This window comes from Mastigoproctus giganteus, chromosome 9 (genome assembly GCF_048544385.1).
Source record: "Mastigoproctus giganteus isolate SK-2022 chromosome 9, ASM4854438v1, whole genome shotgun sequence".
Lineage (NCBI taxonomy): Eukaryota > Metazoa > Arthropoda > Arachnida > Uropygi > Thelyphonidae > Mastigoproctus > Mastigoproctus giganteus.
Window position 1 is genome coordinate 115,717,004 of NC_143583.1, and position 25,338 is coordinate 115,742,341.

The window sequence follows — 25,338 nt, forward strand, 5'->3', positions numbered from 1 at the left end:
TAAGTTAGAAAAAATATACTTCACCTAGGAAGGGATCATGCTTTTTTGACTCAGTACCACATACTAAGCAAGTAACTTCATTTTGCAAAATTCCTCCAAAAATTGTAGTTACAATTGTGGCTTTACCTTTGGGACCAATAAAAATGCTGCTGTTATTGGCATTATATGGTAAAATATTTAATAGTTCCATATGTAAACGATCCAACATATAGCGTAAAAATTCATGGGCATCTTGCTGTTGGTATCCCCTAAAAATTTAAAACAGAAAGTATTTAACACCTGTACTGAATTAAGTACTACATATAGTAAAATAACATCTAGTCATTTTAATACATAATGGTAGCACATTAGTATCATTTTGTATGTGGAGATATAAAAACAAAGTTTGCACAACAGGCATCATCACCACCTGTCATATTGTGAATCCTTACAATGAATTGTCTCATTCTTGAACTTGAAGGAGAAGGATGGTGCTATTTTACTCAGTTGAGTGTCAGCTGTTTTGGAGACTATCCATTATGAAAATAGTTTTATTCATGTTTTGTTTTGTTTTTTTAAATTAAATACAGGTGATTTTTTTGGTTTAAAAACTTCTTTGAAGTTTGATTCAATCAATTCTGAGTTCAGGTTTGAAGTGGAGGAGATTGATGAAAACATAGTGGCTCATCAAAGCTCTTATGAATGCCTGCTTTTATGCTATGTGCGTGTGGGAGGGGAGCATCAGAATTATAATTGAAAACCTTGCCTGTGTCTATAGTTCCAGTAAACAATGGTGAGGAGGAAGAGGTCATGTTCTGCTTTTATCAAAACATATAGAAAGGCACTAGAATGGGGCTTTGAATAGCCACATTCAAGCAGAGGTAGAGGAGATGTTTTTTTTTTGTGAATTTATTCCAAAAGCTGTACAACTGGATTAGGTAGTTCTTTGCCAGAGATCCATAAAACAAGACTAATGTAAACAAAATATTCCAAGGGGCTCAACATCTGGTGAGTATGGGCTTGGCACACCCAGGGTCCTGAGCTGGATATAACCATTCTTCCTCTTTCTTGGTGATTCCCTTCTACTTCTGACTCTCTCTCTCTCTCTCTCTCTCTCTCTCTCTCTCTCTCTCTCTCTCTCTCTCTCTCTCTCTCTCTCTCAGGGTAATTCAGAATTTTTTTTTTGGCTGGTGCAGCATAAGCCTCAGGCTTCCTTGCACCATATAGCTAATAATAATAATAATAATTTCTGGTTAAACTGGCCCTTTAATGAAATTAAAAACAATCTGTTAAACAACGAATAAAAAAAATTAAGAAATTTAACTAGAAATGCAAATTACTCAGAAGATTATACAAATTACACAGAACATTTGTCTTGTTTTTATGGATCTAAAGCAAAGACACTGACTCAATTCCACAGCTTTCTAAATAAATTTTACCCTTTAACAATTTTAAATAATTCACAAAGGTTAACCTTTAACAAATTTGATATTGCTTTTAAAGGGCCAAATTTTTGAAGTCCAAAATAGGGTTGTATAGGGTTTTTATAAAAACTATATACAATCACTCTTTCCAATACCAGAAAGTACTGCCTTTCAATTTTGTTAAACTGTCAGTCCTGATTATTCAGGGAAGCAGTTTATTCCAGTAGTTAACAATGTTCCAATCAAGCAAACTTCCTGAGATCTACTCTATCAGTTTCCCCTAAACTGTTTGTATTTATATCCTTTACCAATTTTTGTATATCATTTCATTGTGAAAATTTCATTATTGTTCATTTGTGTGTTATACACCTCAATCATATCCCTCGAGTTGCCTGGTTTCCAATCACTGCAATCCTCATTTGTCTCACTTCATAAGGACATCCCTTTGTATTAGTATTAATAATGGCCACATGGTGCAAGAAAGACTATGGCTTATGCTGCACCAGCCAAAAAAAAAAAAAAAAAAAAAAAAAACCCCGAATAAAACAATGATAAAAAAAAATAATAATATAAAATAAATAAATAAAAAAATAAATAAAATAAAAAAAATTAAATAATAATAATAATTAATAAAAGAAAAGGAAATTAAACCTATCATCCTATGCGCTTCCCTGACCCAAAGGTACTATCCAGATAACCTTTGAATTTCCCCAAACTGTCAGCCACTACCACCCATGTAGGCAACTTATTCCAGTAATTTATAACTCGCTGGCTAAAATAAAACTTCCTGCAGTCCAATCTAAACATTTCCCCCCCGTAACTTGAATTTATGTCCCCTAGTTCTAGCATCATTTATAATCTTGAAAATTTCCTCCTCATTCATTTTACTGATGCCTCTCAGAGCCTCAAACACCTCAATCAAATCTCCTCTAAGGTGTCTAGTTTCCAAACTCTGCAACCCACATATCCAAAGTCTTTCTTCATAAGGACGCCCTTTTGCCGATCTCACCAGGCGAGTTACCCGTCTCTGCACCCTTTCAAGAAGCTCGATGTGTTTCTTTAGGTGCGGTCTCCATACTTGAACACAGTATTCCAAGTGTGGTCTAACAAAAGCCTAATATAATGGGATTATCACGTCTCTATCTCTACTTGCAAAAGTTCGATAGATCATCGATAGAACACCATGGGCCTTCCTAGCAACCTGGTTACAATGGCTCAGAGAATTTCATGTCTGACCATATGGTAACACCCAAGTCCCTTTCCTCCAGTACTGGGTTTAGTTGAACTCCAGCAAGTGAATAAGTTATTTTGGGATTACTGTTTCCCAGGTGTAATACCTTACACTTTGTTGGATTAAAGCATAGCTGCCATTTTCCTGACCATTCCTGAAGTCTATCTAGGTATCTCTGAAGAAGCTCAGCTTGACATTGATCATTAACTACTCACCAATTTTAACTTCATTTGCAAATTTAGACATCACGCCCTCTATCCCTTCATCGATGTCGTTTATGAAAATTAAACGAGTTTTTTACTTTGTGGGTTAATTTTATTAGGAGTTGTTTCCTCACTACTGCTGGTTTCCTCACATAATGCTTTATATAACCCTTCACAAATGAATTCAACCATCATATGTGTGCCTGCCACAAAAATCAGTTTTCCACTTGGAGCTCATTTCAGTTTTCCACTTTGGAGCTCTGGAGTGAGTTTTATTTGTGGAATTTCGAAAATTTATAAAAATTAAAACTTTATATAAAAATGTTTTTAAATATTAATGTTTTATTTTTACTTGATTGCTGAAAATCACAATGAAATTACTGTGAAAAATCAAACTAGAATTTTTCAAAAAATCAAATAAAAAAAAAAAAAAACTTTTTTTAATACAATAATATTGGATTAAAGAATTGAAACTAACAAGTGCAATGTCCTCTGATTTTCAAGGCTATTTTCATATTGTCATCTATTATGAGTTTTTGTTTATTTGGAAACACAAATAAGGGATGGCAGCACATACTGGAAAATTTCTAGACGATTCATGGAGCCCATATATGAAAAACATTTGTGTGCATATTCTGGAATGGGTTAATAAAGCCAGTTATCATGGAGTATTACGAAGTGTCTTAGTAGTTAACTCTAAATGCCTATTAATATTTAAAAACTATTTATAAATACTCTGTGATATCCTGAATATAGTTTGGTTTTATGCATCTTCAATTCTGCCCAAACACGATACAAGGGATTATATATGCTGAAAGCCCTGTGGATTAACTCAAGACTTGAGGGAATCTGCAGGGCTCTAAGGGGCGAAATTTTTTATCTGTATGGCCTGAATTTGTAGGTAGAGGAAATCTATTTTGTAGAGATGGTATTCATTTCAAAAAGGTGGTGCAAGATGATAGGATTTTTGCTAATATCATTGAGGATAACCCTAAGGCAATGGTTTTCGACCGGGTGACATGGCATCTTAGGGTGCCACAACAACATTCCAGGGGTGCCATGTAATTTGGGTTTAAGTTACTTAAACTTTTTTTAAAAATTTTTATATTTATTTCATTATAAAAAGGTGCACAGTAGCATTTTAATTTTGTGGTAATCTATAATTATATATAAAGAATATATATATATACAGCAGACTCTCGATACCGGGATCGGTTTAACTGGGACAGTGTAAGACTCCAATTTCAAAAAAATCAACCAGAAATCATAAAATTCAAGTAATAACTAGAATAGGTATAAACAAATGTTTTGCAAGTCGTTAATTAAGCAACAAGAAGTGGCATTATAAGTCGTCATTGGGAGATTAGTGTGCCTATTATCTTGCAACCCCCACTCAAAAAAGAGAGAGAGAAAGAGAATGTTTAGTTTGTTTTAGAGCATCGTGTCAATTGTTGTGTTCCGTTGCACCGCAAAAACACAAATAATTTTGTTTCGTTATTTATGTCAAGGATGTGAACATTTTTTTTTATAGTAAATATTTGTTTTTTGTTTAGAAAATGCAAAGATGCTGGGTAAACACAAAAGAGTTGCATTTCAGTTAAACAAAAGTTGAAAAAATGAAAGTTCATCTATTAAATCTATAATGAACCATTATAATGTTGGTGACCAAACCATACCCCATATCATAAAAAATAAAGGAAAGCATCGTATTGGACACGCGAGTAGTGCATGGTAAGTTTTTCGTTTTTTATCTATCACCATATTTTTACATAGATTGCTCAGCATTTTTTGGTGTTCAGAAACCTACAGACTTCGGACTTACATCAATTTTTTTTCACTCTTTTTTTATTTATTTATTTATTCTTTAGAATTGTAAGATTTAAAACAAACAAAAAGAAATAAGCAATCAATAACAACGATCACTGCATGCACAAATTGCACAAGTGAGATGCAGAGTAACAAGGAAAAAAAATAGGAAAGAAGAGAAGATTCTTAAAATTAATTTTTTTTTTTTTTGAAGATTTCAGTGAAGGGAACACATTTCGCCATAATAACGTAAAAACCCACAGAATTCCACCTATCGGTATTATCGCAAATGCAATAAGATCGAGTTTACTGCCCTTTTATAGTAGATTGCGCTAACATAAAGATCCAATAAACCAGAAAGTGCAAATTGTTTTTATGGTAGTGACCTCCAGATGTGTGCTTTAGTAAAATGTGAGCTCGCGTGGGAATAGTGAGTTTTCACTTTAACCCTGTGAAGTTCTTTACAGAAAATTTCATTTTGACCGTTTTATCATGGTGTCGACTAAGAGAATAAGTAACAGTGATACTAGTAAATCTAAGAAGAAAAGGAAAGCAATCGATTTGGATCAGAAAATTTAAATAATAAGGATGTATGGAAATGGCCAAACATTAACAAGTATTGTGCTGAATTCAGATTTGTCAATAATAATATAGTAGCAATATGTTATTAGCCATTCCTGAGTTACGTAAGAAGTCCTGTAACTTATCTTTACATATGTTGGGGACTTCTGTATTTTTGGATTAATTGGGAAATCAATTATCTGGGATCTTTTTTTTTTTTTAACTCAATCAGAAAATTGAGAGTCTACTGTGTATGTGTATATATATATATATATATATAGTAGGCCCTCCATTTAATGGACTAATTGGGGGAAGGGGTGTCCGCTTTTGCCGAAAGTCTGTTAAATCAAATGTATTTTAAAAACATATATTAACAATGAGCTTACAATGTACAGGATGTATTATAATGTACATTGAGTAATTTATACATGCCACTGAAACATCTGTTAAAAATATAAAAATAAATTTATGACAGGAACCAAACTTTATCATTAGCCATTAGTCTTATTTAATGTAACTAATGGAGTGTTTCCACCACTTTTTTTTTTTTTCCTTAAAGCTTATACAAAATTGTTTTCAATGTGAACATTAGTTTTTTCAGTTAAATCTATTTTAGACAGGGAAAATACTTTAAAATTCTTCAACTCCATTGAATAAAAAACACAAAAAAAAATACTAAAAAAGATACATAATATTCAATATTAATATTAACTTAATTGAAAGAATCACAATTTTCAGAGTCAGAAACAACTGTCATATGGAGGGAGAGGTGTTAATTCCTTGCTGGTGGAGGGTTCTGGTGAAACGGGTCCAGCTGAAGTGGCCTTGAAGAAATCATTAAGCTTCAGTTGCTCTATACCTCGGTGCTGCTTCCTTATTACTGTAGATAGACATTCTCTAAAATGTTCATAATAAGGAAGCACATCTGATGATGATTCAATATAATGTATGATATCATCCATATGTTGTCTTATAACAGACAATTTAGGATGAGGTGCAACTGATTCTTCGTCTTTGTCCTCGTCATCTTGTTCTCCACGAAGAACATTTTCCGCAATCTCTCCCTCAGAAAAAATTTGATAGCCCAGATCACCTTCATAATTTTCGAGCCACTGTTCCGCATCATTCTCAGTTGCATTTTTATTGCTGGCCCTCAGAAGAGTGTCCCGAAAATTAGACGCCTCAACTCCCTCAAAGTCCACTTCAGGTTCTACATCGTACAACAACTTCTTCCAAGCATTGGCCAAGGTAGTAATCTTCGTATCTTTCCACACAGCTGCTAAGTTGAAGATAGCAGATCTGATGTTGTATGCATGCTGATGTAAATTTTTAGTGTCCTGGTGCCTCTTGTATCGTCTTCTGCATCTTCTGTTTCTTCCAAAACAACCATCACAATCTTTCAAAAACTTCTTATACAACCTCTTACATGGAACGATTACACCCTGATCCATCAGCTGTATCAGTGAAGTAGTGTTAGGGGGCAGAAAAATGCATTTAATTCTCCCATCCCTGCTAACTACCCTCTTAGCATTAGGGTGAGCAGGTGCATTCATCTAGCCATAAAACAGCCTTTATTTCATTAGAAGGAATTTTCAACACATCTGTCTGATCTGTAACGCTATCAGTTATAAATAGGTTCTAAATTTTTCCTCTAGGACAGAAATTTTTTGTCTGTTAAATCGAGGGCCTATTGTAATTTGTATTATGAATTGTAATTTTTTTTATAACTATATTATTGTAATAATTATCATATAACATATTTTTTTAATATTTTATATTTACACACACACACAGAAAGAGAGAGAGAAAGAATCGGATCTGACAGGCAGAAAATTGAGTAGGGGTACCACAAAATAAAATAAATTACTTAGGGGGTGCCGTTATTAAAAAAAAAAATGTCAAAAACCACGGCCCTAAGGGTTCAGGAAACTGCCAATTGGTGGGGGGGGGTAATTTAGATTGACCTATATCATTAGATAAATGTAGAAGTAATGCTTGCTCTCACCTCATGAATCCTTGTTTGTTGCCACAACAGTCAATGAGATGTTCTCAGGGTAGCAATGTTTCAAATGAGGGAGAAGACAAAGCTTGGGATACAAACCTAAATAACATCAAGGGGTGTGTCAGGGTAGTTAACAATAGAAGATTACTTAGTCTCAACCGTGTCTACAGCAATGTCAGGAGTGTTGTGAATAAAATGGCTGAATTTGAATGTTTAGGACAACTAATGATGATATAATAGGGCTAACAGAAACGTGAAAAATCTTTTTTTAAATAAACTAGATGATTATTATTTGTACTAGCATGTTAGAGAAAGTACTAGAGTACTTTCCTCATCATTACTAACAAATCCTATGATTTGTTAGTAATGATGAGGTCAAGAATATTATCGCCCCTAGTACTTTCTCTAACATGCTAGTACAAATAATAATCATCTAGTTTATTTAAAAAAAGATTTTTCCCCATTGTGAGTTTCCCTCCCACATATTCAAATCAATCTGGTGCAGATTAAAGTCACCCGTAAGACATTCACACTTGCTTGCCCATTCCATCTGCATATAAAGACTCTTGTCATATTCTTCACAATCTTCTGGTCTGTAGATTACTCCCACTCTCATTGTTCCTTTGCTTCCAACTAACTGCCACCAGATAGATTATGTTGGCAGACATAACTTCAGACTCAGCAAAAGTTCTTTTTTGTGCTCAGACTGCTTTTGATAAGAAGCATGTCCCCACTCTCCTTCTATCTTCCCTATATACATTATACATACTGCAGTGGAACTCGTCATCAACAATTTTTAGGTGGCACACATTTCTGTTAGCCCTATTATATCAGCATTAGTTGTCTATAACCATTCAAATTCAGCCATTTTATTCACAACACTCCTGACATTGCTGTAGACAAGACACAGTTGAGACTAAGTAATCTTCTATAGTTAACTACACACCCCTTGACGTTATTTAGGTTTGTATCCCAAGCTTTGTCTTCTCACTCATTTGAAACATTGCTACCCTGAGAACATCTCATGGATCAGGGTGTAATCGTTGCATGGAAGAGGTTGTATAAGAAGAAGTTTTTGAAAGATGTGATGGCAACAAACAAGGATTCATGAGGTGAGTGCAAGCATTACTTTGATCTATATCATTAGATAAATGCAGATCTAAATTACCCCCCCTCCCAATTGGCAGTTTCCTGAACCCTGCAGATTCCCTCAAGCTTGAGTTAACCCACAAGGCTTTCAGCATATAATCCCTTGTATCGTGTTTGGACAGAATTGCAGACACATAAAACCAAACTATATTCAGGATATCACAGAGTATTTATAAATAGTTTTTAAATATTAATAGGCATTTAGAGTTAACTACTAAGACACTTTGTAATACTCCATGATAACTGGCTTTATTAATCCATTCCAGAATATGCACACAAATATGTTTTTCATATATCGGCTCAATGAATTGTCTAGAAATATTCCAGTATGTGCTGCCATCCCTTATTTGTGTTTCCAAATAAACAAAAACTCATAATAAATGACAATATGAAAATAGCCTTGAAAATCAGAGGACATTGCACCTGTTAGTTTCAATTCTTTAATGCAATATTATTTCATGCAATAAGTATACTCTAGAATGTGATTAAAAAAAAAAAAAAAAAAAAAAAAGAGAGAGTTTTTTTTATTTGATTGATTTTTTGAAAAATTCTAGTTTGATTTTTCACAATAATTTCATTGTGATTTTCAGCAATCAAGTAAAAACAAGACATTAATATTTAAAAACATTTTTATATAACGTTTTAATTTTTATAAATTTTTGAAATTACACAAATAAAACTCACTCCAGAGCTCCAAAGTGGAAAACTGAAATGAGCTCCAAGTGGAAAACTGATTTTTGTGGCAGGCACACATATGATGGTTGAATTCATTTGTGAAGGGTTATATAAAGCATTATGTGAGGAAACCAGCAGAGTACTAAATGTCTTAATTAGTAGACAACTCCTAATAAAATTAACCCACAAAGTAAAAAACTTGTTTAAGAAACTAAAATTCATGATTAGACATAATGATAAATAGCACTAAGCTCAGAAGCTGCCTATCTATGGTCCTAATGATGCTGGGAGGTATAAAGCAATAATTCTGACCAACAAAATTTTTATTTCAGTTCATTTTTGGATATGGGATAGGATTAGTAATAAACAAGTAAAAATCAACTAAGGCTTTGCAAGTTACACAGAATAAATAAACTGTCCGAGAGATCCTCATATTTATTTAATCAATCAAATTGATTTGTAGTTCATGTGATATCAATACTGCATAAAATAACATTAAATAATTGGACATTAATTAATAATAATCAGTATTAGATTAAAGAGCAAATCTTTTCAAAGAATTAGCCCCATATGCTTGGCTGGTCTGAACAAGGTAATTCATTACTAATTTCCTGTTTGTTGAAGAGAATTATGATGTTTAATCACAATAGCTGTCTGGGAATTTTTTGGTGTATTAACTACCAATCACTGGTCCAATTCCATGGTAAATCAGCTTCATATGGTTTAATGTGTGTTTGTCTCTACATATTCCCGAGGAACAAATGGTGAAGGCTAGTTCTGTGATTGACATTTGTGTGTAAAGGCACTACAGAAGATCTCTGTAAGTTTATTTTACTCTTATGATAAAAGGTGGATCCTGGAGGTCACTTCTTCAAGTATACTCTAGAATGTGATCAAATTTTTAGGAGACTCCAGCCAAGATCAGATAATTGATCAGACTGTAATTGACCTTGCCACAGTTTGTTTCCAGGATACCTGACTGAACATGGTATACAGATCCATCTGAATTGGTAAGGGGATCATGAACTACTTGTAGTTGCCTCTTGGATATAAATTATTTAAGAAGGAAAGGAGGACTGAAGTTTTATCATAAGCTGATTCAGAAATATACCAATCTGTGACAGAGCATTAAAGACTTTCTATATTTTAGAAAGGTTTCTAATGGTTTTTTTTTTCTTGGTTTGTTCTGTTTTGTAACAGTGTGAAAATATTCTAGTTTATATTCAAAACAGCAATCTTTAGTTTGCATGATAACAGATGTTTAGAACATTTTTAGTATATTACAGTTAAATTTCTGTAATAGTCTTTCATTTTGACTTGCTAATTTTTGGTATTGCAATAGTACAATATTACTGTGAGATCACAAGTAAGGAAGTGGTTGTTAATATAGTGTTAGAGCTATAAATTGAGAATATATGGTGCATTTGTTGGAAAGGTTGCTAGTAAATTTAATTAGTCCTTGTTTGGCCTAATCATATGCTATTGTTGATACCTTTCCCTTGAATAAGAAGGTGACAATATGAAAGATGCCAAAAGGTGCACAGAATCCCTTTGCCATCTCTCATATTGTGGAATCACCCACCCACCGACGATAGGCCAACAAGCCTTGAAACGGTGCCGTCTGGGTAGTGGTGCCCACAGAGAATAAGTAACAATAGTCTTCTCTAATAGGGAAGCATTTCTTATTCGAGGTAGTGCAATAAATGGTAACTCGTTGTGAAGGTAATCACAATATGAGATACAATTAAATCGATGACTTTACACTATGAATGTTGTTCATTTTTATGAACAAACCATGGTGTATTTACACTGATATTTTATAGTTAATTCATGCTCATATTCTATTATGCCTCATGCATTTATATTTTTATTATAGTAACATATTTATGTATTCATAGCTGTGGAAGAGACAGTGTTGAAAGCTTCTGTAAGTATTTTATTTTATTAAAAGAAGTGAGTGCAGCGAGTAGGGGACGAAGCCCCCCTAGTATATATATAAAAAAATTATGTTATACAGTTGGAGTTTTATGTTATACATTGAGTTTTAAGAGTTGTTTTGAAGTTGTAAATCCAGTGGATTTAAAGCTGAGTTAGAGAGTTAAACACTTTTGAGTTATACAGGGTGATCCAGGAGGAATAGTAAATATTTTGGAAAGTTATAGTATCAATTATTCTGAGTTTGTTTGTTTGTATTTACTGACTTTTGAATTATACAAAACACAAATAATTGACAAATTTTTAAAGTTCACAATAAATGTTCGAAAATCCCACCGCCAATCTCAATGCACTTTGCAACTCTTGTGGTAATACGATGTGTTGTTCTTCTGAGGTCTTGACATTCCTTTATGAGGGCAGCAGTATACAAAATGCGAGCGAGCAATTCGTCTCTTGTATTCACCTTTTCTTTGTATACGGCACTTTTCATCCACCCCCCACAAACAAAAATCTAATGGAGTGAGATCTGGACTATTGCACAGGGTCCCGTTCATTGGCCACCACCCTGAACAATGGAATGGGGCCGATCCATCATTCAGGGAAAGTTTGATTTAGATATTGTATCACTAGATAGGTATAATATGCAAGAGCTCAATCATGCTGAAAGTACATACCAATCCTTGTAGCCAAGGGAACATCCTCCAATAGTAGTGGAAGTTTGTTTTGCAGAAATTCTAGGTAAATGGGCCCTGTAAGATGATTTCATAACACAACAGGTCCAATCAACTGATTGTCGATGATACCGCACTGCACATTTAAAGAGAAGCGATGTTGAAAATTTGTTTCTACAGTGGCATGTGGATTTTCATCTGACCACCTATGAGAATTACGGATGCTGCTGATACTGTCACGGGTGAAAGTAGCTTCATCGCTGAACAATATTAACATTATTAATCGGTGATTAGCATTTACCCACTAACAAAATTCTGATTGCTGGGCATCATCTCCTTGTTGAAGGTGTTGCACCAGCTGTATGTGAAATGGATGCGAGCTGTGCTCATGTAATGTTCGCAATTCTCTTGTCTATGGAACACTGATATGCGTAGAAATTCTTCGTGTGCTAATAGTAGGACTACGTTCTACAGACTTTCATCCACATTTTGTTCATTTGCACGTTCAGAAGAAAGAAATATGAGTGCTGGGAACTGTACCAGTCTTATGCAGTTTGGTATAAACACTAGTAAACGCTCTTGAATCTGGTATTCTGCAGTTAGGAAACCATTGAGGTATTCTCTACAAGCAGCAATAGCACTTGCACTACAAAAACTGTAAACAAGCATCATATTGGCATATTCAGCATGTGTGAAGATATGTAGCATTATTAAAACACTTCTAACACCAAACAGCATCAAGTTATAACTGCTTCTTGGTCACATTTGGTTCAGGGAGCTGAACATGCCATTTTCAAACAGCTGTATCTCCGCATCCATTGAGAATTGGACACATGTTTATATGAACTTTTTTACTCAGAATAATCAATATTATGACCTCCCAAAATAATTACTATTCCTCCTGAATCACCCCGTATATTGTTTGAAGTTTAAATAAAGTTAAGAGAGCAGAGATTTGCCTTCCTGGGGGCAGGGGTGGTAACGTGCACCCCTATGTTTTACCTGTCAGATGGGGGGGGGGCATGACATGGCTAAGGATAGAGAAACAGTTAGTCAAAATTTATAGAGATACGAAATGCGGATGAGCCCATGGCTCTGGAAGTATTTGGCTAGATTGCAGGAGAAGATTGTCTCATAAACTTATAAAAGTTGGTATGACAATGAGAAAAATTCTTCTGTTTTGAGATCCAGTATAAATAGTGGGTCTAGATACAAAAGCATTTTCTACTCACTGCTATACCACACCTTTAAATTTAAAAGATTCTGGTAGATGAGGTCTGCCAGGGTATGCAATATCGATCTCAGCTTTTACCTTCAATTATCTTGGTACAGTCATACTGTTAACACAACCTATATCTCCCAAGAATGGAATTTCCCATGACTAGTTAACACAGTTCATATTGCCTGTTGGTTTAATTTAAGAGTGTCAACCAGAATCTCTTAAATATAAGGGCGTAGTATGACAGTGTGGGCTAAAATATGGCAAGTCAAACAGTTTATGTAAGGAATCGAATTTTTGTTTTATTATTGAGTTCAAAAGATGAAGAAAGTAGCATTAATGTAATGTGGATTGTTATGCATACAGCTGCTACTTTCAGAGGTGATGTAAAGGAACTATTTTTGGATGATACTCTGGCGTCGAAAAGAATCTATACTTTTCCACGAGTGCTACTTGTGGTAGTGGTTTGATCTTTCCTGTGGATGGCTGAATCTTTTACTCTGATATCTACCTTAGTGGTTAGGTTTGTTTCCTATAAGTGGGTATTTGCAGGATGATATCAAGAGAGAAGGTTATGAATGTTATCATCAGAAATGTTCTGCAATTCCATTGTAGTATTATGTGCATTATTTGGGTTTTACAGCAGTTTCTGTGCTTAATGACACCTCACAGGTTTGTAACTAGTGCAACTAGTCATTATAGAATGCATAAAATAACTTCCTTAAAATTTTTATCAAAGCAAGCATAATTAATTCTTATACGTTACAAGGTTAATTAAACATTACAGCACATAACACTGTAATGTTTAATTACAAACCTTAAAAAAAAATGTTTGAAAAATTCATACCTAAATCTGGGTACAACTTTCCATATAACAGCAAAAAGTGATTCTGGAGATATTGCAGTTTTACTTCCTTGCCAAAGAGATATTAACGTCTTCCTAAGTTCTTCAGCAAGAAGCCTGCAAAAGTAGTCATTTGTTTTTCATACTAACATGATTAAACTTAAATAAATTATATTTAATTAATTAAAAAATAAATGATTAAACCTATTTTTTTTTTTTTTTTTCCACTTTTTCTAGCAACCTGGTTCTTAAAACTGTGGAAAGTGCTCCCTTGAGGGACACAAGATGATTGTAAGAGGTGGGAAGAGGGGCACACACAAAACATTTTTTTGAACTAATCAGTTTTGACTTAAAACTACTGTTTTCTTTTGTTACATAATATCAACATTTTTAAATCAACACACACTATTTTGTATTTTCAACTCAATGTATTTGTTTAATATTTTATGTTTATATTATGCAATGTAAAATTAGACACTAGCTTAATTACATAAAATATAGCCTAATTTTTTGATAAAACCCTTAAATCCATAAGGTGTAGAGAACCATTTTTGCAGGAAAGCCTGTGAAAACTCTCAGCTTGGATTTATTACATTATCTTTTGACAATTAGACACCTGTTAGTAGTTGTTTTAGAACAGCACTTCTGAGGTCCATAGACCAGTTCCAGAAGGTCTGTAAAATGTTCAGAAGTTATTAAGTAATGTGTGTTTATTTTATTAAAAAAATATATGATTTCTATCAATATATTTTTGATCAAAATATACTGATTTCTATCACAATAGAACATTACTTATTTTCGATATAATTAGTATATATAATTGTATACATATTTCAAATTATTCATTCTATGTATAACAAATTGATGAAAAATAAAGTTATTGTTATATATCTGTATAAAAATAAGTTGAGTTATTTCACACATAAAACTTGCGAATTTTATTTTCAGAAAACCCAGTGCGTACACACACACACACACACACACACACACACACACACACACACACACACACACACACACACACACACACACACACACACACACACGTGTGTAGGAGGCTGCAAACTTTTCTGAAGGGGTCCACACACTTGTTTTGATTTCTGAAAGGGTCCGTAAATCTCAGCAGTTTGGGAACCACTGTTTTAGAACAATAAACGCTATAGCCAATATACCAATTTTCAAATTAAAAATAGCTTGAATTTTTTAGGGGCATCATAATTTAAAATTTTTTCTCTGGGCTCCCTCAAGTAAGTGACAGTATATGGATATTTTGTCTAGGGCTATATGTTTGGTCATTTTGTCTAGGGCAACATTAGTACTTAAGCTCTTGCTCGGGGAAGGAGAGAGGATTTAATTTAAATCAGAAGTGGAATGGGAGCATGAAACTAAAAAGGTTGAAACCATTGTTCTAGACTTTGTAGAAACTAATGCAAAAAAGACGAGAGAAATTTTTTTTTTCAATATTGTTATTTGTGAATGCTTCATGATGCAACTTAATTTTTATAGAAGCTTTTTTTGCCCATTAAAAGAAATTATTAGATAAGCTGTTTTCCACTTAGCCAGAAATTTATATGCCCATACAATTACTGTTTATTTTATTGCAGACCCATTTGTTGAATAATCTTTAAATAGTTTTTTCATAAGAAATCCTAACTTAAGTAGCTTTTTTTTTTTTTTTTTTTTAAACGGTTATGGGAAAGGAATTAGAATATCACAGTAAAACTTAAAATCTGGAATTCTTTAAAACCTGCCACATTTTACAATCTGGAAATATTAAGAAAGCAATCTGGCAACTCATATCAATGATTGCATTTGTCTTTAAGCATTCATGCAGGATAAGGTGATATTTTTATCTTTATAAGATGCTTGCCGAACCATCTTGTTCTTTAATCTATGTTTGCTGGCAGCAAGATTTAAACTTTGTAGCTAATGGAATGGTCGCAAGTCTAAGAGTAAAACAAACATGTTTTTGCAACAAGTTGCCCTGATATTGAACTACAGATGGCCTAGCCAACAGGTTAATTGGCCATTTGTTTAAAAGATGACACTTCTATAACAGCCAGTCTGACTAACTGGCTAACTCCTTCATCAGAGAGTGAGTGGGTGGGTGGTCTTTAGTAACAACATTCAGACAAAACAGTTATAAAGAAGTCTGATGTGGGCCACCATGCAGATATGAATCAGTATTTCCAAAGCTGTAATATAGTTAAAGCTATATGTTTCATCTGAGCATTATTACTGGCTGTCTGATGAGGGATCTCAAACAGGCTGTCAATAACAGTCTTTTTTTTAAAAACAAACAGTCAGTTAACCTTTTGGCAAGGCCAAATCCAAGGCAAATCATTGTAAAAACAAAGTCACAACTATGGAAATAAAGACCATTGAATTATCAATACAGTTTAAATCCTTCTGGCCACAAAAATGGATGAAAGTACAAGATAATCCTGCAAACATCTAATTTCTCTGAGGCTATGAGCTTCTATATTAAACATTTGAATTTCTTTCTTTTAGTGCTATCTCTTACTCAGTAAGCATCATAAGTTAGCACAACATGCTCTAGCAAATCATAGCTATGTCACTTGCATAAACTGGTGACCAGTTTGATGTCACTTCAGAACAGCTGAGAGGAAAACAGAAAAATGCCCAGTATGGAAAAGTGGAATAGCTTGAAAAATGTATGCTTGATTAAATCTATGGTTAATTTCTTCCATAAATAGTCAGATCTCATTATAAATATTCCTTAGAAAAAAGCGTAGTTAAATTTTTTTTTAATTTTTTTATTTCTCCAATTTGAAAGTATTTTTTTAATGAAGCAAATTCATTAATATTCTATCTGAATAACAATGAATGTGCCAATGAATAAATACAAGGCGTGCATTTAAAACTGACATTAAAGTACATGAGCGTAATATTTGCTGTGATTTTTGTTTATCATTTGTTAGCGTTCAGCAAACGGAACTATTATTATTTAGTATTTGTGACTACCAGCACTACCTTTTAGTCACCATAATGTCAATAAATTCTGTTGTTAATGCTTAATATTCACTGAAATGTGTTTTGCCAAAACAGCTAAATCAGTAAGTATACCTAATAAAAATTTTCAAATTTTAGAGAAAGTCCAGCACATCTCACAATCCACAAGGGTGCTGCATTTTAAAGAGTTAATTGTATTTGCTCAGATTAGAATTTTTCTGTAGCTTGCAATTTTCAGGAAAACACATGAAAGAAGGTTTTTTCCAAAAAGCAATAGAAGAAGGGATAAATGAGGAACAGAAAAATTTAGTATTGAGTTTGGAGTTAAACATTGAATGGAGCTGACAAGTTTGAAGCAAGTGTGGAGGCATGTCTAACTAGTTCAACAACTCAAAAAGTGCTCATTAAAAAATATATATATATAGAAAAGGCATGCAACTGAGCAGAGAGAGAGAGAGAGAGAGAGAGAGAGAGAGAGAGAGAGAGAGAGAGAGAGAGAGAGAGAGAGAGAGAGAGAGAGAGAGAGAGAGAGAGAGAGAGAGAGAGAGTTTGGAAGAGATAGGTCAAATTAACCTGATTGTTCTCCTTTGGATAGTTTAGGCACCACTCTAGATATTGAGCCAATATTCCATGATGAGCAGATTTGAGATTTGTAGAAGTCTTTAGCTGTTTAGAAGAAAGGTAAAGTTCAGAGATAAAAATGAAATTTTTTTTTTTTTTTTTAGATGCAGAGGACACAATATTTGTGATGTGCTTATGCCAAGGAGATTAGAAGTCAGGGTTATTCCAAAAAAAGATGTGTTCTTGTCTAGAAATCTGAGCATCGAGGGGAGGATGGGGGCAATGCACTTCTACTTTGCACTCATTTTTAGAAGGATTAAAGTTGACCAAGTTTTCTTTTCTCCATATTTGCTAAACAATAAGATGCACCCAGATTTCAAGAGAATTTTGGATAAAAAAAAATTTTACTGCATATATTTGAAATGCAAATTCAAATGTAAAGGTAGTATATCCAAATTCATTTGGAGATTCACTCAATGTCATTCACAGCTGCCCTATTTCCACTTTAGCATAATTTAACACATTCATTGTTGTTTTTTGGTGCAAGGGCTATTTAGGCCATATTGCACCTATCAACAGTATGAATGTTACACATACATTGTGACAGCTGACGTCGGTCAAAAACGATCATATAATTTTATCTTTTTAATAACGTGGTAAAACTCCTGCAGATTGGCATTGTTACTTATGATGGTAGAGTGTCAGGGGTTCTTTAAGGTTTGGCAGGCAGAAAGCTAAATGAGATTTAGCAGACAGTGGTGTACAAAGTACACTCAACAAGAATATGCTTCACTGTAAGAGGAGAGTTGCACTGTATGCACTGCAGAGAATCATTATCTGTGAAGTTGATGGGTAAGTTGACTGTGGCCAATTCGGGCTCTGGTTATGATTACTTCCTCCTTCCTGTTTACACGGAAGCAAGAGGTCCATAACTGCAGTTCAGATTTTATTTGACGGAGTTTATTGTGTTTGGGCTTGCTACATATTTTTCCTATATGACATTTGTAGTCAGGATATGGAACATAATACTGTGATAATTCTCTGTTGGATGGATGTTTAGCGGCATAGTCCACACATTCATTTCCTGGTATCCCAACATGGACTGGAATCCAGCAGAAGATGTCCACTTGCTGGAGTTCTTGGATACGTAGTAGTAGTGGCATGTGATGCAAGAAAGCAAGTGTATGAGCTTATGCAGCATTAGCCAAAAAAAAAAAAAAAAAAAACACACCATTCCCTCCAAATGCCTGTCCAGTTCTTCCTTAAATTTATTCAACCTATCAACTTCCACAACAACAGATGGAAGTTTGTTCCAGCAATTAACCACCTGCTGGCTAAAGGAAAATTTCCGCACATCTATTCTAAATCTGTCCTTTCTTAATTTGAATTTATGCCCCTTTAGATTCATAATCTGAACAATTGGAAAGATCCCATCAGAATTCAGTGTGCTCAACCCATTCAAGGCCTTATACACCTCAATCAGATCACCGCACAAGAGCCTAGTCCCAAGCCACTGCAATTTCCAGAACTTAAGCCTCTCTTGGTAAGAGGATCCCTTCATTCCCCTCACCAATCTTGTTGCCCTTCTCTGTACACGCTCAAGTAAATCTACATCCTTCCTAAAATGAGGCCTCCAGACCTGTACGCAGTACTCAAGGCGTGGCCTGACCATTGCCTTATACAGAGGGACAATCACCTCCTTCTCCCTGTTAGCAAAATTCCTATATATCATTGACAAAACCCCATGACCTGCCCTGGCAGCCTGTCTGCATTGCTCAGAAAACTTCATATCTGACCACACAATTACTCCCAGGTCTTTTTCATTTTTTTTTTTTTTATGTGAACCCCAAACACGAGAGGTATTAGAACCTATAGTACTTAGTACCATGCTTGGGTTGGAGGTTGAGAAGACGAAAGAAGATATTTGTTGACATTGGACTTGAACTTCTGTAGATTGTAATAATTTTCAGGAAATACGTATGAAGGAAGGTTGTTCCAGAAAACTGCAGATGAATGAAAAGTTGGTTCTGTGGGTTTGGAGTTGGACAGTAAATGGATGTTGGCTGGTGGCGGCATGTGTTCAGACTGTTTTGAAAGAGAGAGCGGGAATTATAGAAGCCAATTCAGAAGAAAAGTGCCCATGGAAGTATCTGTAGAAGAGGCATGCAGCAGAAGCAGTGCATCTATGAGAAAGCGAGTGGAGAGACTCTGTTAGAGATGAATCATTAATTAACCTAACTGCCCTCTTCTGAATGGAATCAAGAAGCCTCAGAGAGGTTTTGGGGACACCACCCCAGATGTGGGAACAATATTCCATGGGAGGGTGGATTTGCGATTTATACAGTGAGCAGCTGTTTGGAAGAAAAGCAACGGCGAGAGCGAAAGAGAAAATCAAAGTTTTTTAGATGCAGAGGAAGCAATATTTGTAATGTGCTTGTGTCAAGAGAGATTAGAAGTCAGGGTAATCCCCAAAAGAGATATATCATTTTGCCTAGAAATCGGAGTGTCACTAAAGATAAGCATAGGAGCAGAAGAATCCTTTTTGCGAGATATAAGACAAGACTGAGTTTTAGAAGTTTTGAAATCAACTAAGTAGTCTTTGCCCCACTGGAGAATTACCTGAAGAGCGGCATTTAAGGAATTGGTAGAAGCTTTTCGAGAAGATGAAGCTGATTGAGCAGGACAAGGTTTCTCAAAATGGAAAGTTGAATACAATGTGCTATCATCGGCAAAACTATGGATAGGATTTCCGATCAATGGAAGAAGGTCATTGATATACAAGGGGAAAAGAGTGGGGGAAAGAACTGAACGTTGACCTTGGGGGACACCGGCATTAGTGGAGAAGTCAGAAGACAGAGAGCCATCTACCATCACCCTCAGTGAGCGATCAGAGAGAAAACTGGATAACCAATTACTAAAAACAGTTGGCAAACCATAAGATGGACGCTTGTTTAGAAGACCTTTATGCCAAACACGATCAAAAGCCTTTGAGATGTCAAGAGCAACTACTTGTGTTTCACCGAACCTTTCCACTGAATTAGTCCATAAATGGGTAACATAAGCCAGAATATCACCAGTGGATCGACACTGACGGAATCCATACTGGCGATCGTTGATCAGACCGAAGGTTTCTAGGTAGTTTAAGAGTTGGCAGTTAATTGATTTCTCCATTACTTTAGAAAGAGTAGAAGTAATTGCAATGGGACGATAATTGGATGGGAGGGATTTGTCACCCTTTTTAGGAAATGGCTGGATATGAGCAAATTTCCAAGCAGAAGGAAAAACACCTTTGGAATAAGAAAGTGAAAAAAGGCAGCAAAGAATACAAGTAAATTCAGGAGCAGAGGTTTTGAGAACAAGTGGAGAAATACCATCAGGACGTGGAGCTTTCTTAGCATCAAGATTCATCAAAATCCTTCTGATATCCTTTTGACGGAAGACCACAGGAGGCATTGAATGGAGCGTGTTGGGAATGGTGGGAGGTGTTTTACCAAGATCATTAATACATGAGCTGGAAGAAAAATGGGATGCTAGCAGGTCAGCTTTATCCTTGGCTAAAGTGACAAAAGAACCATTTGGTTTGGAAAGAGGTGGGAGCAGAAATGGGCAAAAGTTGCGGCCAATAGCTTAGGCAAGAGAGTAGAATGCTCGGCTACCATTAGGGCAAGAAGCAAGTTTTCTACTCTTAGCCTGTTCAAACTCTAGTTTGGACTGATTAATAAATAACTGCTTTACAATTGTTATGAGCTTTGGTGTAGGCAGAAAATCAAACTGAAGAATTAGAAACAAGCCAATTACGATATGCAACGTTCTTCTCCTGAACAGCCTTAGGTCATTTGTTGGAAAACCAAGGTTTAGAAAAAGGACGAGATTTTAAAGTGGAGTGTGGGATAAAGGATTCCATTCCTGCAAGAACAATTTCACTGACACGATCTGAGCAATCAGTGACATCAGAAGTTTTGAAACAGTAATCTGAACAAGGAAAAGAAGAAAAGGAGTCTCGCAGGTCATCCCATTTTGCATTCTTGTAATGCCAAATAACACGAGGTTGGGAATAGCCTGGAGATAAAGGTTCCATTGGAGAAGAGACAATCACCAAGTTGTGATCTGAAGTGCCTAAAGGACCTCTCACTTCAACCGTGTACTTAGAAGGGTTTTTTGTGAGAAAAAGATCAAGCGTATTGGCTGTATGATTAGGATTGTCTGGTATTCTTGTAGGTAAATGAACAATCTGTGCTAGGTCATTAGTAATTGCAAACGCCTCAGCATCTCGACCTGCTGGGTCGGTGTCACTAGAAAACGGAAGCCAGCTGGAGTTGTAAACATTAAAATCACCAAGGAAAATTACCTCACTGTTAGGAAAGTTGGACTGGAGAAAGTCAGGTTGCAAAGAGAAGAAGTCAAAGAGCTCCAAGTGATTAGTGGAGTTGGGAAAATGGTAGAGACAACAGATGAATTTGACACAATGAGGTAGAGAGATTTTAAGCCAGAGAAGATCAAAGAGAGGAGATTCCAAATTGCCAAGTCTCTGACAGGGAATATCAGAACAGAACGGACATATGCACATGTACCACCTTTGAGGCGAAAGGAATCATACAGCGAATAATTTGGGCATCTGAGATGAGCAGTAGTTGAATCAACTGATAACTGAGATTCTGTCAGAAAACGTACATGGGGTCTGGCAGACTGCAAGTGGAAATGGACATCGTTGAAATTAGAATTGAGACCACGTATATTTGTGAAATGAATTAGGAAGTGTTTGGGAGTTTTAGATCTTTTCGCAGATAAGCTTGCTCTATTAGTTTGACAATTCATGGTGTATTCAATAGTACGAAAAAGTGAATGGGACATGCTGTATGAAGTAATGAAATTTTTGGATATGGCGTACACGTGGTATGAATATACGCAGATCCTTGACATAACGTGGCCTCGACAATGCTCCCCGCATACACACTACTCAGACTCCCTCCAGTCACTATCTGGCAGAGTAGAGGTAGCAAGATTATACTCTAGCAAATCCGGAAGCCTCCTAGAGAGTTACCAATAGGTTCGGTCTGGTGTACTAACTAGCGGCCGGCCTGCGAACACCGTTTTAGAGCAGTACCCTCGAAATGTAAGGAATATTGGATCTCGCCACGACGTTCATCATAACCTCAAAAGTCATCAATCATACTGCATGATGGAAGAGATAGGGAAGGGTTGACCGGAACTTAGCTCTAGAGACTAAACATGGGTTCCACCACTTCAAGTCTCCAATAAGCAAAGTGGTGGTATTTCTCCGGTTGATGAGAGTCATCTACCACCTAGTGAAGTACCACCTTAAGTGTAGTACCACACAGTTGGTACATTTCTCTGGGGTTACTTCTACCCATATGCAGTACTTTGCATTTGTCAAGGTTAAACTTCAGTCCACTTCTTAGCCCATCTGCCCAAATTATCTAGATCCTGTTGCAGTAGCACACTGCCATTACTGTCATTAACAACCCTACCAACCTTTGTATCATCTGCAAACTTTGACATTAAGCCTGATATACCTTCATCAATATCATTGATAAATATACAAAACAACAGTGGACCCAACACCGAACCCTGTGGGACTCCACTAATAACATTAGTCCACGAAGAGCAGCACCCATTGATTACCACCCTCTGTCTTTTCCCACTTAACCATCCTTTTATCCATTGTAGCAACTTACTCTTAATACCATTCTGCTCCAATTTGTACAATAGTCTTCCATGTGCAACAGTGTCAAAAGCTTTCCTGAAATCCAAATATATGATATCAAAATAATTTTTTGCATCCAGTTCCTTTGTAACCACATCATAAAATCCTATCAAATTTGTCAGACAAGACTTTCCCTTAACAAACCCATGCTGTGTCTGAATTATTGCTACAGTCTTGTGTAAATGATCCTGCAATGCATCTTTAACCAGTGATTCCATTATTTTACACGGAACAGAAGTTAAACTAACTGGTCTGTAATTACTCATGTCACCCTTCAATCCCCCTTTGTGAATTGGGGATACATTTGCACATCTCCAGTCTGTGAGAACCTCCCCTGAGTCCAATGATGCTCTCATAATTATGGCTAAGGGTTTGCTTAGTTGCTTTGCAGTCTCCTTTAATATAACTGGATAGATCCCATCCACCCCAGGTGCCTTTCTTATGTTTAACTTCAACAATTTGTCCTCCACTTTGCTTTACAAAATCATTAGTATCCTGTTACAATTTGATAACCTTCTGCCATTTTCAAACCTTAATAATTCCTCATGTGTGAATGTAGATGCAAAATACTCATTCCGTTTGTTTGTTATCTGAGCAGGATCATCAGAATAGATTTTATGAACCTTATTAAAGGATGTTTATGAGAAGAAATATTTTACAAAGCTATAAGTGCACTCTGAGGGTCCGTATAGATCATGCTTTTTTGGATGGACAGATGGAGAATATTTTCTATTGCAAGTCTGATGGCACATAATTCAGCTGTATAGTTCCTCCATTCAGTGGGAAGTGATACGGAAAAGGTTCTATGAGGAAAGACGGCTGCAACACCTACTCCACTTTCAGACTTTGGCCCATCAGTATATATTTTTGTAAAATGCAGATAATTTTGTGTGAGTGCAATGTGGGGTTGTTGTATGTTGACATTTGTAAAAGAGTGCTTACCCTAGTTTAGGAAATAACAGTCACAGGATGGTGTAATAGAGAACAATGGGCGATCTGGACTGTTTGGATCTTGAAGAACTTTGTCAGGATGAATATTCCAAGTTTGTGATAATGTCTAAAATCTGATAGCAGTAGGCTGAACAGCCCTGGGTTTATTTCTGTAGTATGTTGTGAACTGAGGATCATTAAGTACCGGCCAATGGGGTGTGTGGGTAGGTAGACTTTGAATTTTAGTTATATAGTTGAGAAGTAACATCTTTCTTCTGAGATTTATGGGAAGTTTATTGGCTTCAATGTAAAGAGACTTTGAAATGGTGTAGTTCTATAAGCACCTATAGCGATACTCAGGGCAGAATGTTGAATTGGGGCAAGTCACACTAGCACGCTCTCACTAGCAGGATCATACGGCGGGGCACTGTAATCAAGGCGAGATCTAATTAGGGCACTATACAAATGGAGTAACGTGTACCAGTCTGCACCCCACGATGTTGAAGAAATAACTCTGAGTACGTTCATTTTTTTTCTGGTAAGACGTCCATAGATATTTTACTATCGAAAATCAGACCAACGAGGCGAATGCTGTTCACAATTGAGATAGGATGATTTGCTAAGTGTAGCTCTGGATCTGGATGTATCTTTCATTTGTTACAAAAGTGAACTACTTTTGATTTTGAACAAGAGAGACAATATCCATTATCTATTAACTGAAATTTGGAGCTGCCGCTCAATGAAGGTCATGTTTTGTGAACTGAAAAAAAAAAAAAAGTGAGATCACCGGAACAGAGGTATGAATTCACAGTGTTGGGAATATATTTAGTCATGTGATTTATTCTTATTGCGAACAAGGTGGGAGCATTGTGGGACTCCTTGTATATATGTTTGGGAGAGGACTTGTCGGTATCAAAACTTGGAAGGACCTGTGCTGAAGGAAGTTCTGTATGAAATATGGCAAGTGGCCTCTCAGGTCAAGTGAATGCAGATCTCTCAGGATACCAAAACGGCATGTGGTGTCAAAGGCTTTCTCTATATCAAGGCATACCATGACAAGATGCTCATTTCGGATGAATGCATTCCTGATGTTTGTTTCGGCTTTGACCATGAGATCCAGGGCTGATCGATTTTTTCTGAAACCAAACTGATTATCAAAGATTAGATTTTTGGAGTCAAGATACCATGTGAGTCAATGGAGAATTATTATTTCCAGGGTTTTGCTTAAGCAACCGGTGAGAGAAATGAGTCTATAATTTTGAGGAACAGAATGATCTCTCCCTAGTTTGGGAACTGATATTAAATAGGAGTGATGTCAGGAATTGGAGAAAGAATGCTTAAGGAAGATGCAATTGAAAAAGGTCAGCAGTGAAGACTGATTTTCTATCTAAGTGTTGGAGCATTATGTAATTCCATCAGTGCTGACAACACTGTGTTTTGAGGTAGATAT

At 35.7% G+C, this 25,338-nt stretch overlaps 1 protein-coding gene across 2 annotated transcripts in view; it reads right to left on the reverse strand.

The window, feature by feature from the left end:
• The window catches only part of LOC150080666 (ubiquitin carboxyl-terminal hydrolase 3-like), a 267,339-nt gene that overhangs the window by 131,402 nt on the left and 110,599 nt on the right, over positions 1 to 25,338 (reverse strand). For both annotated transcript variants that reach the window (XM_090381307.1, XM_090381308.1), the window contains exons 8-9: positions 13,703 to 13,816; positions 25 to 248 (exon numbers count right to left, since the gene is read on the reverse strand). In XM_090381307.1, the coding sequence (XP_090237433.1) occupies positions 25 to 248; positions 13,703 to 13,816 (338 nt within the window). The remainder of the gene's footprint in view (positions 1 to 24; positions 249 to 13,702; positions 13,817 to 25,338) is intronic.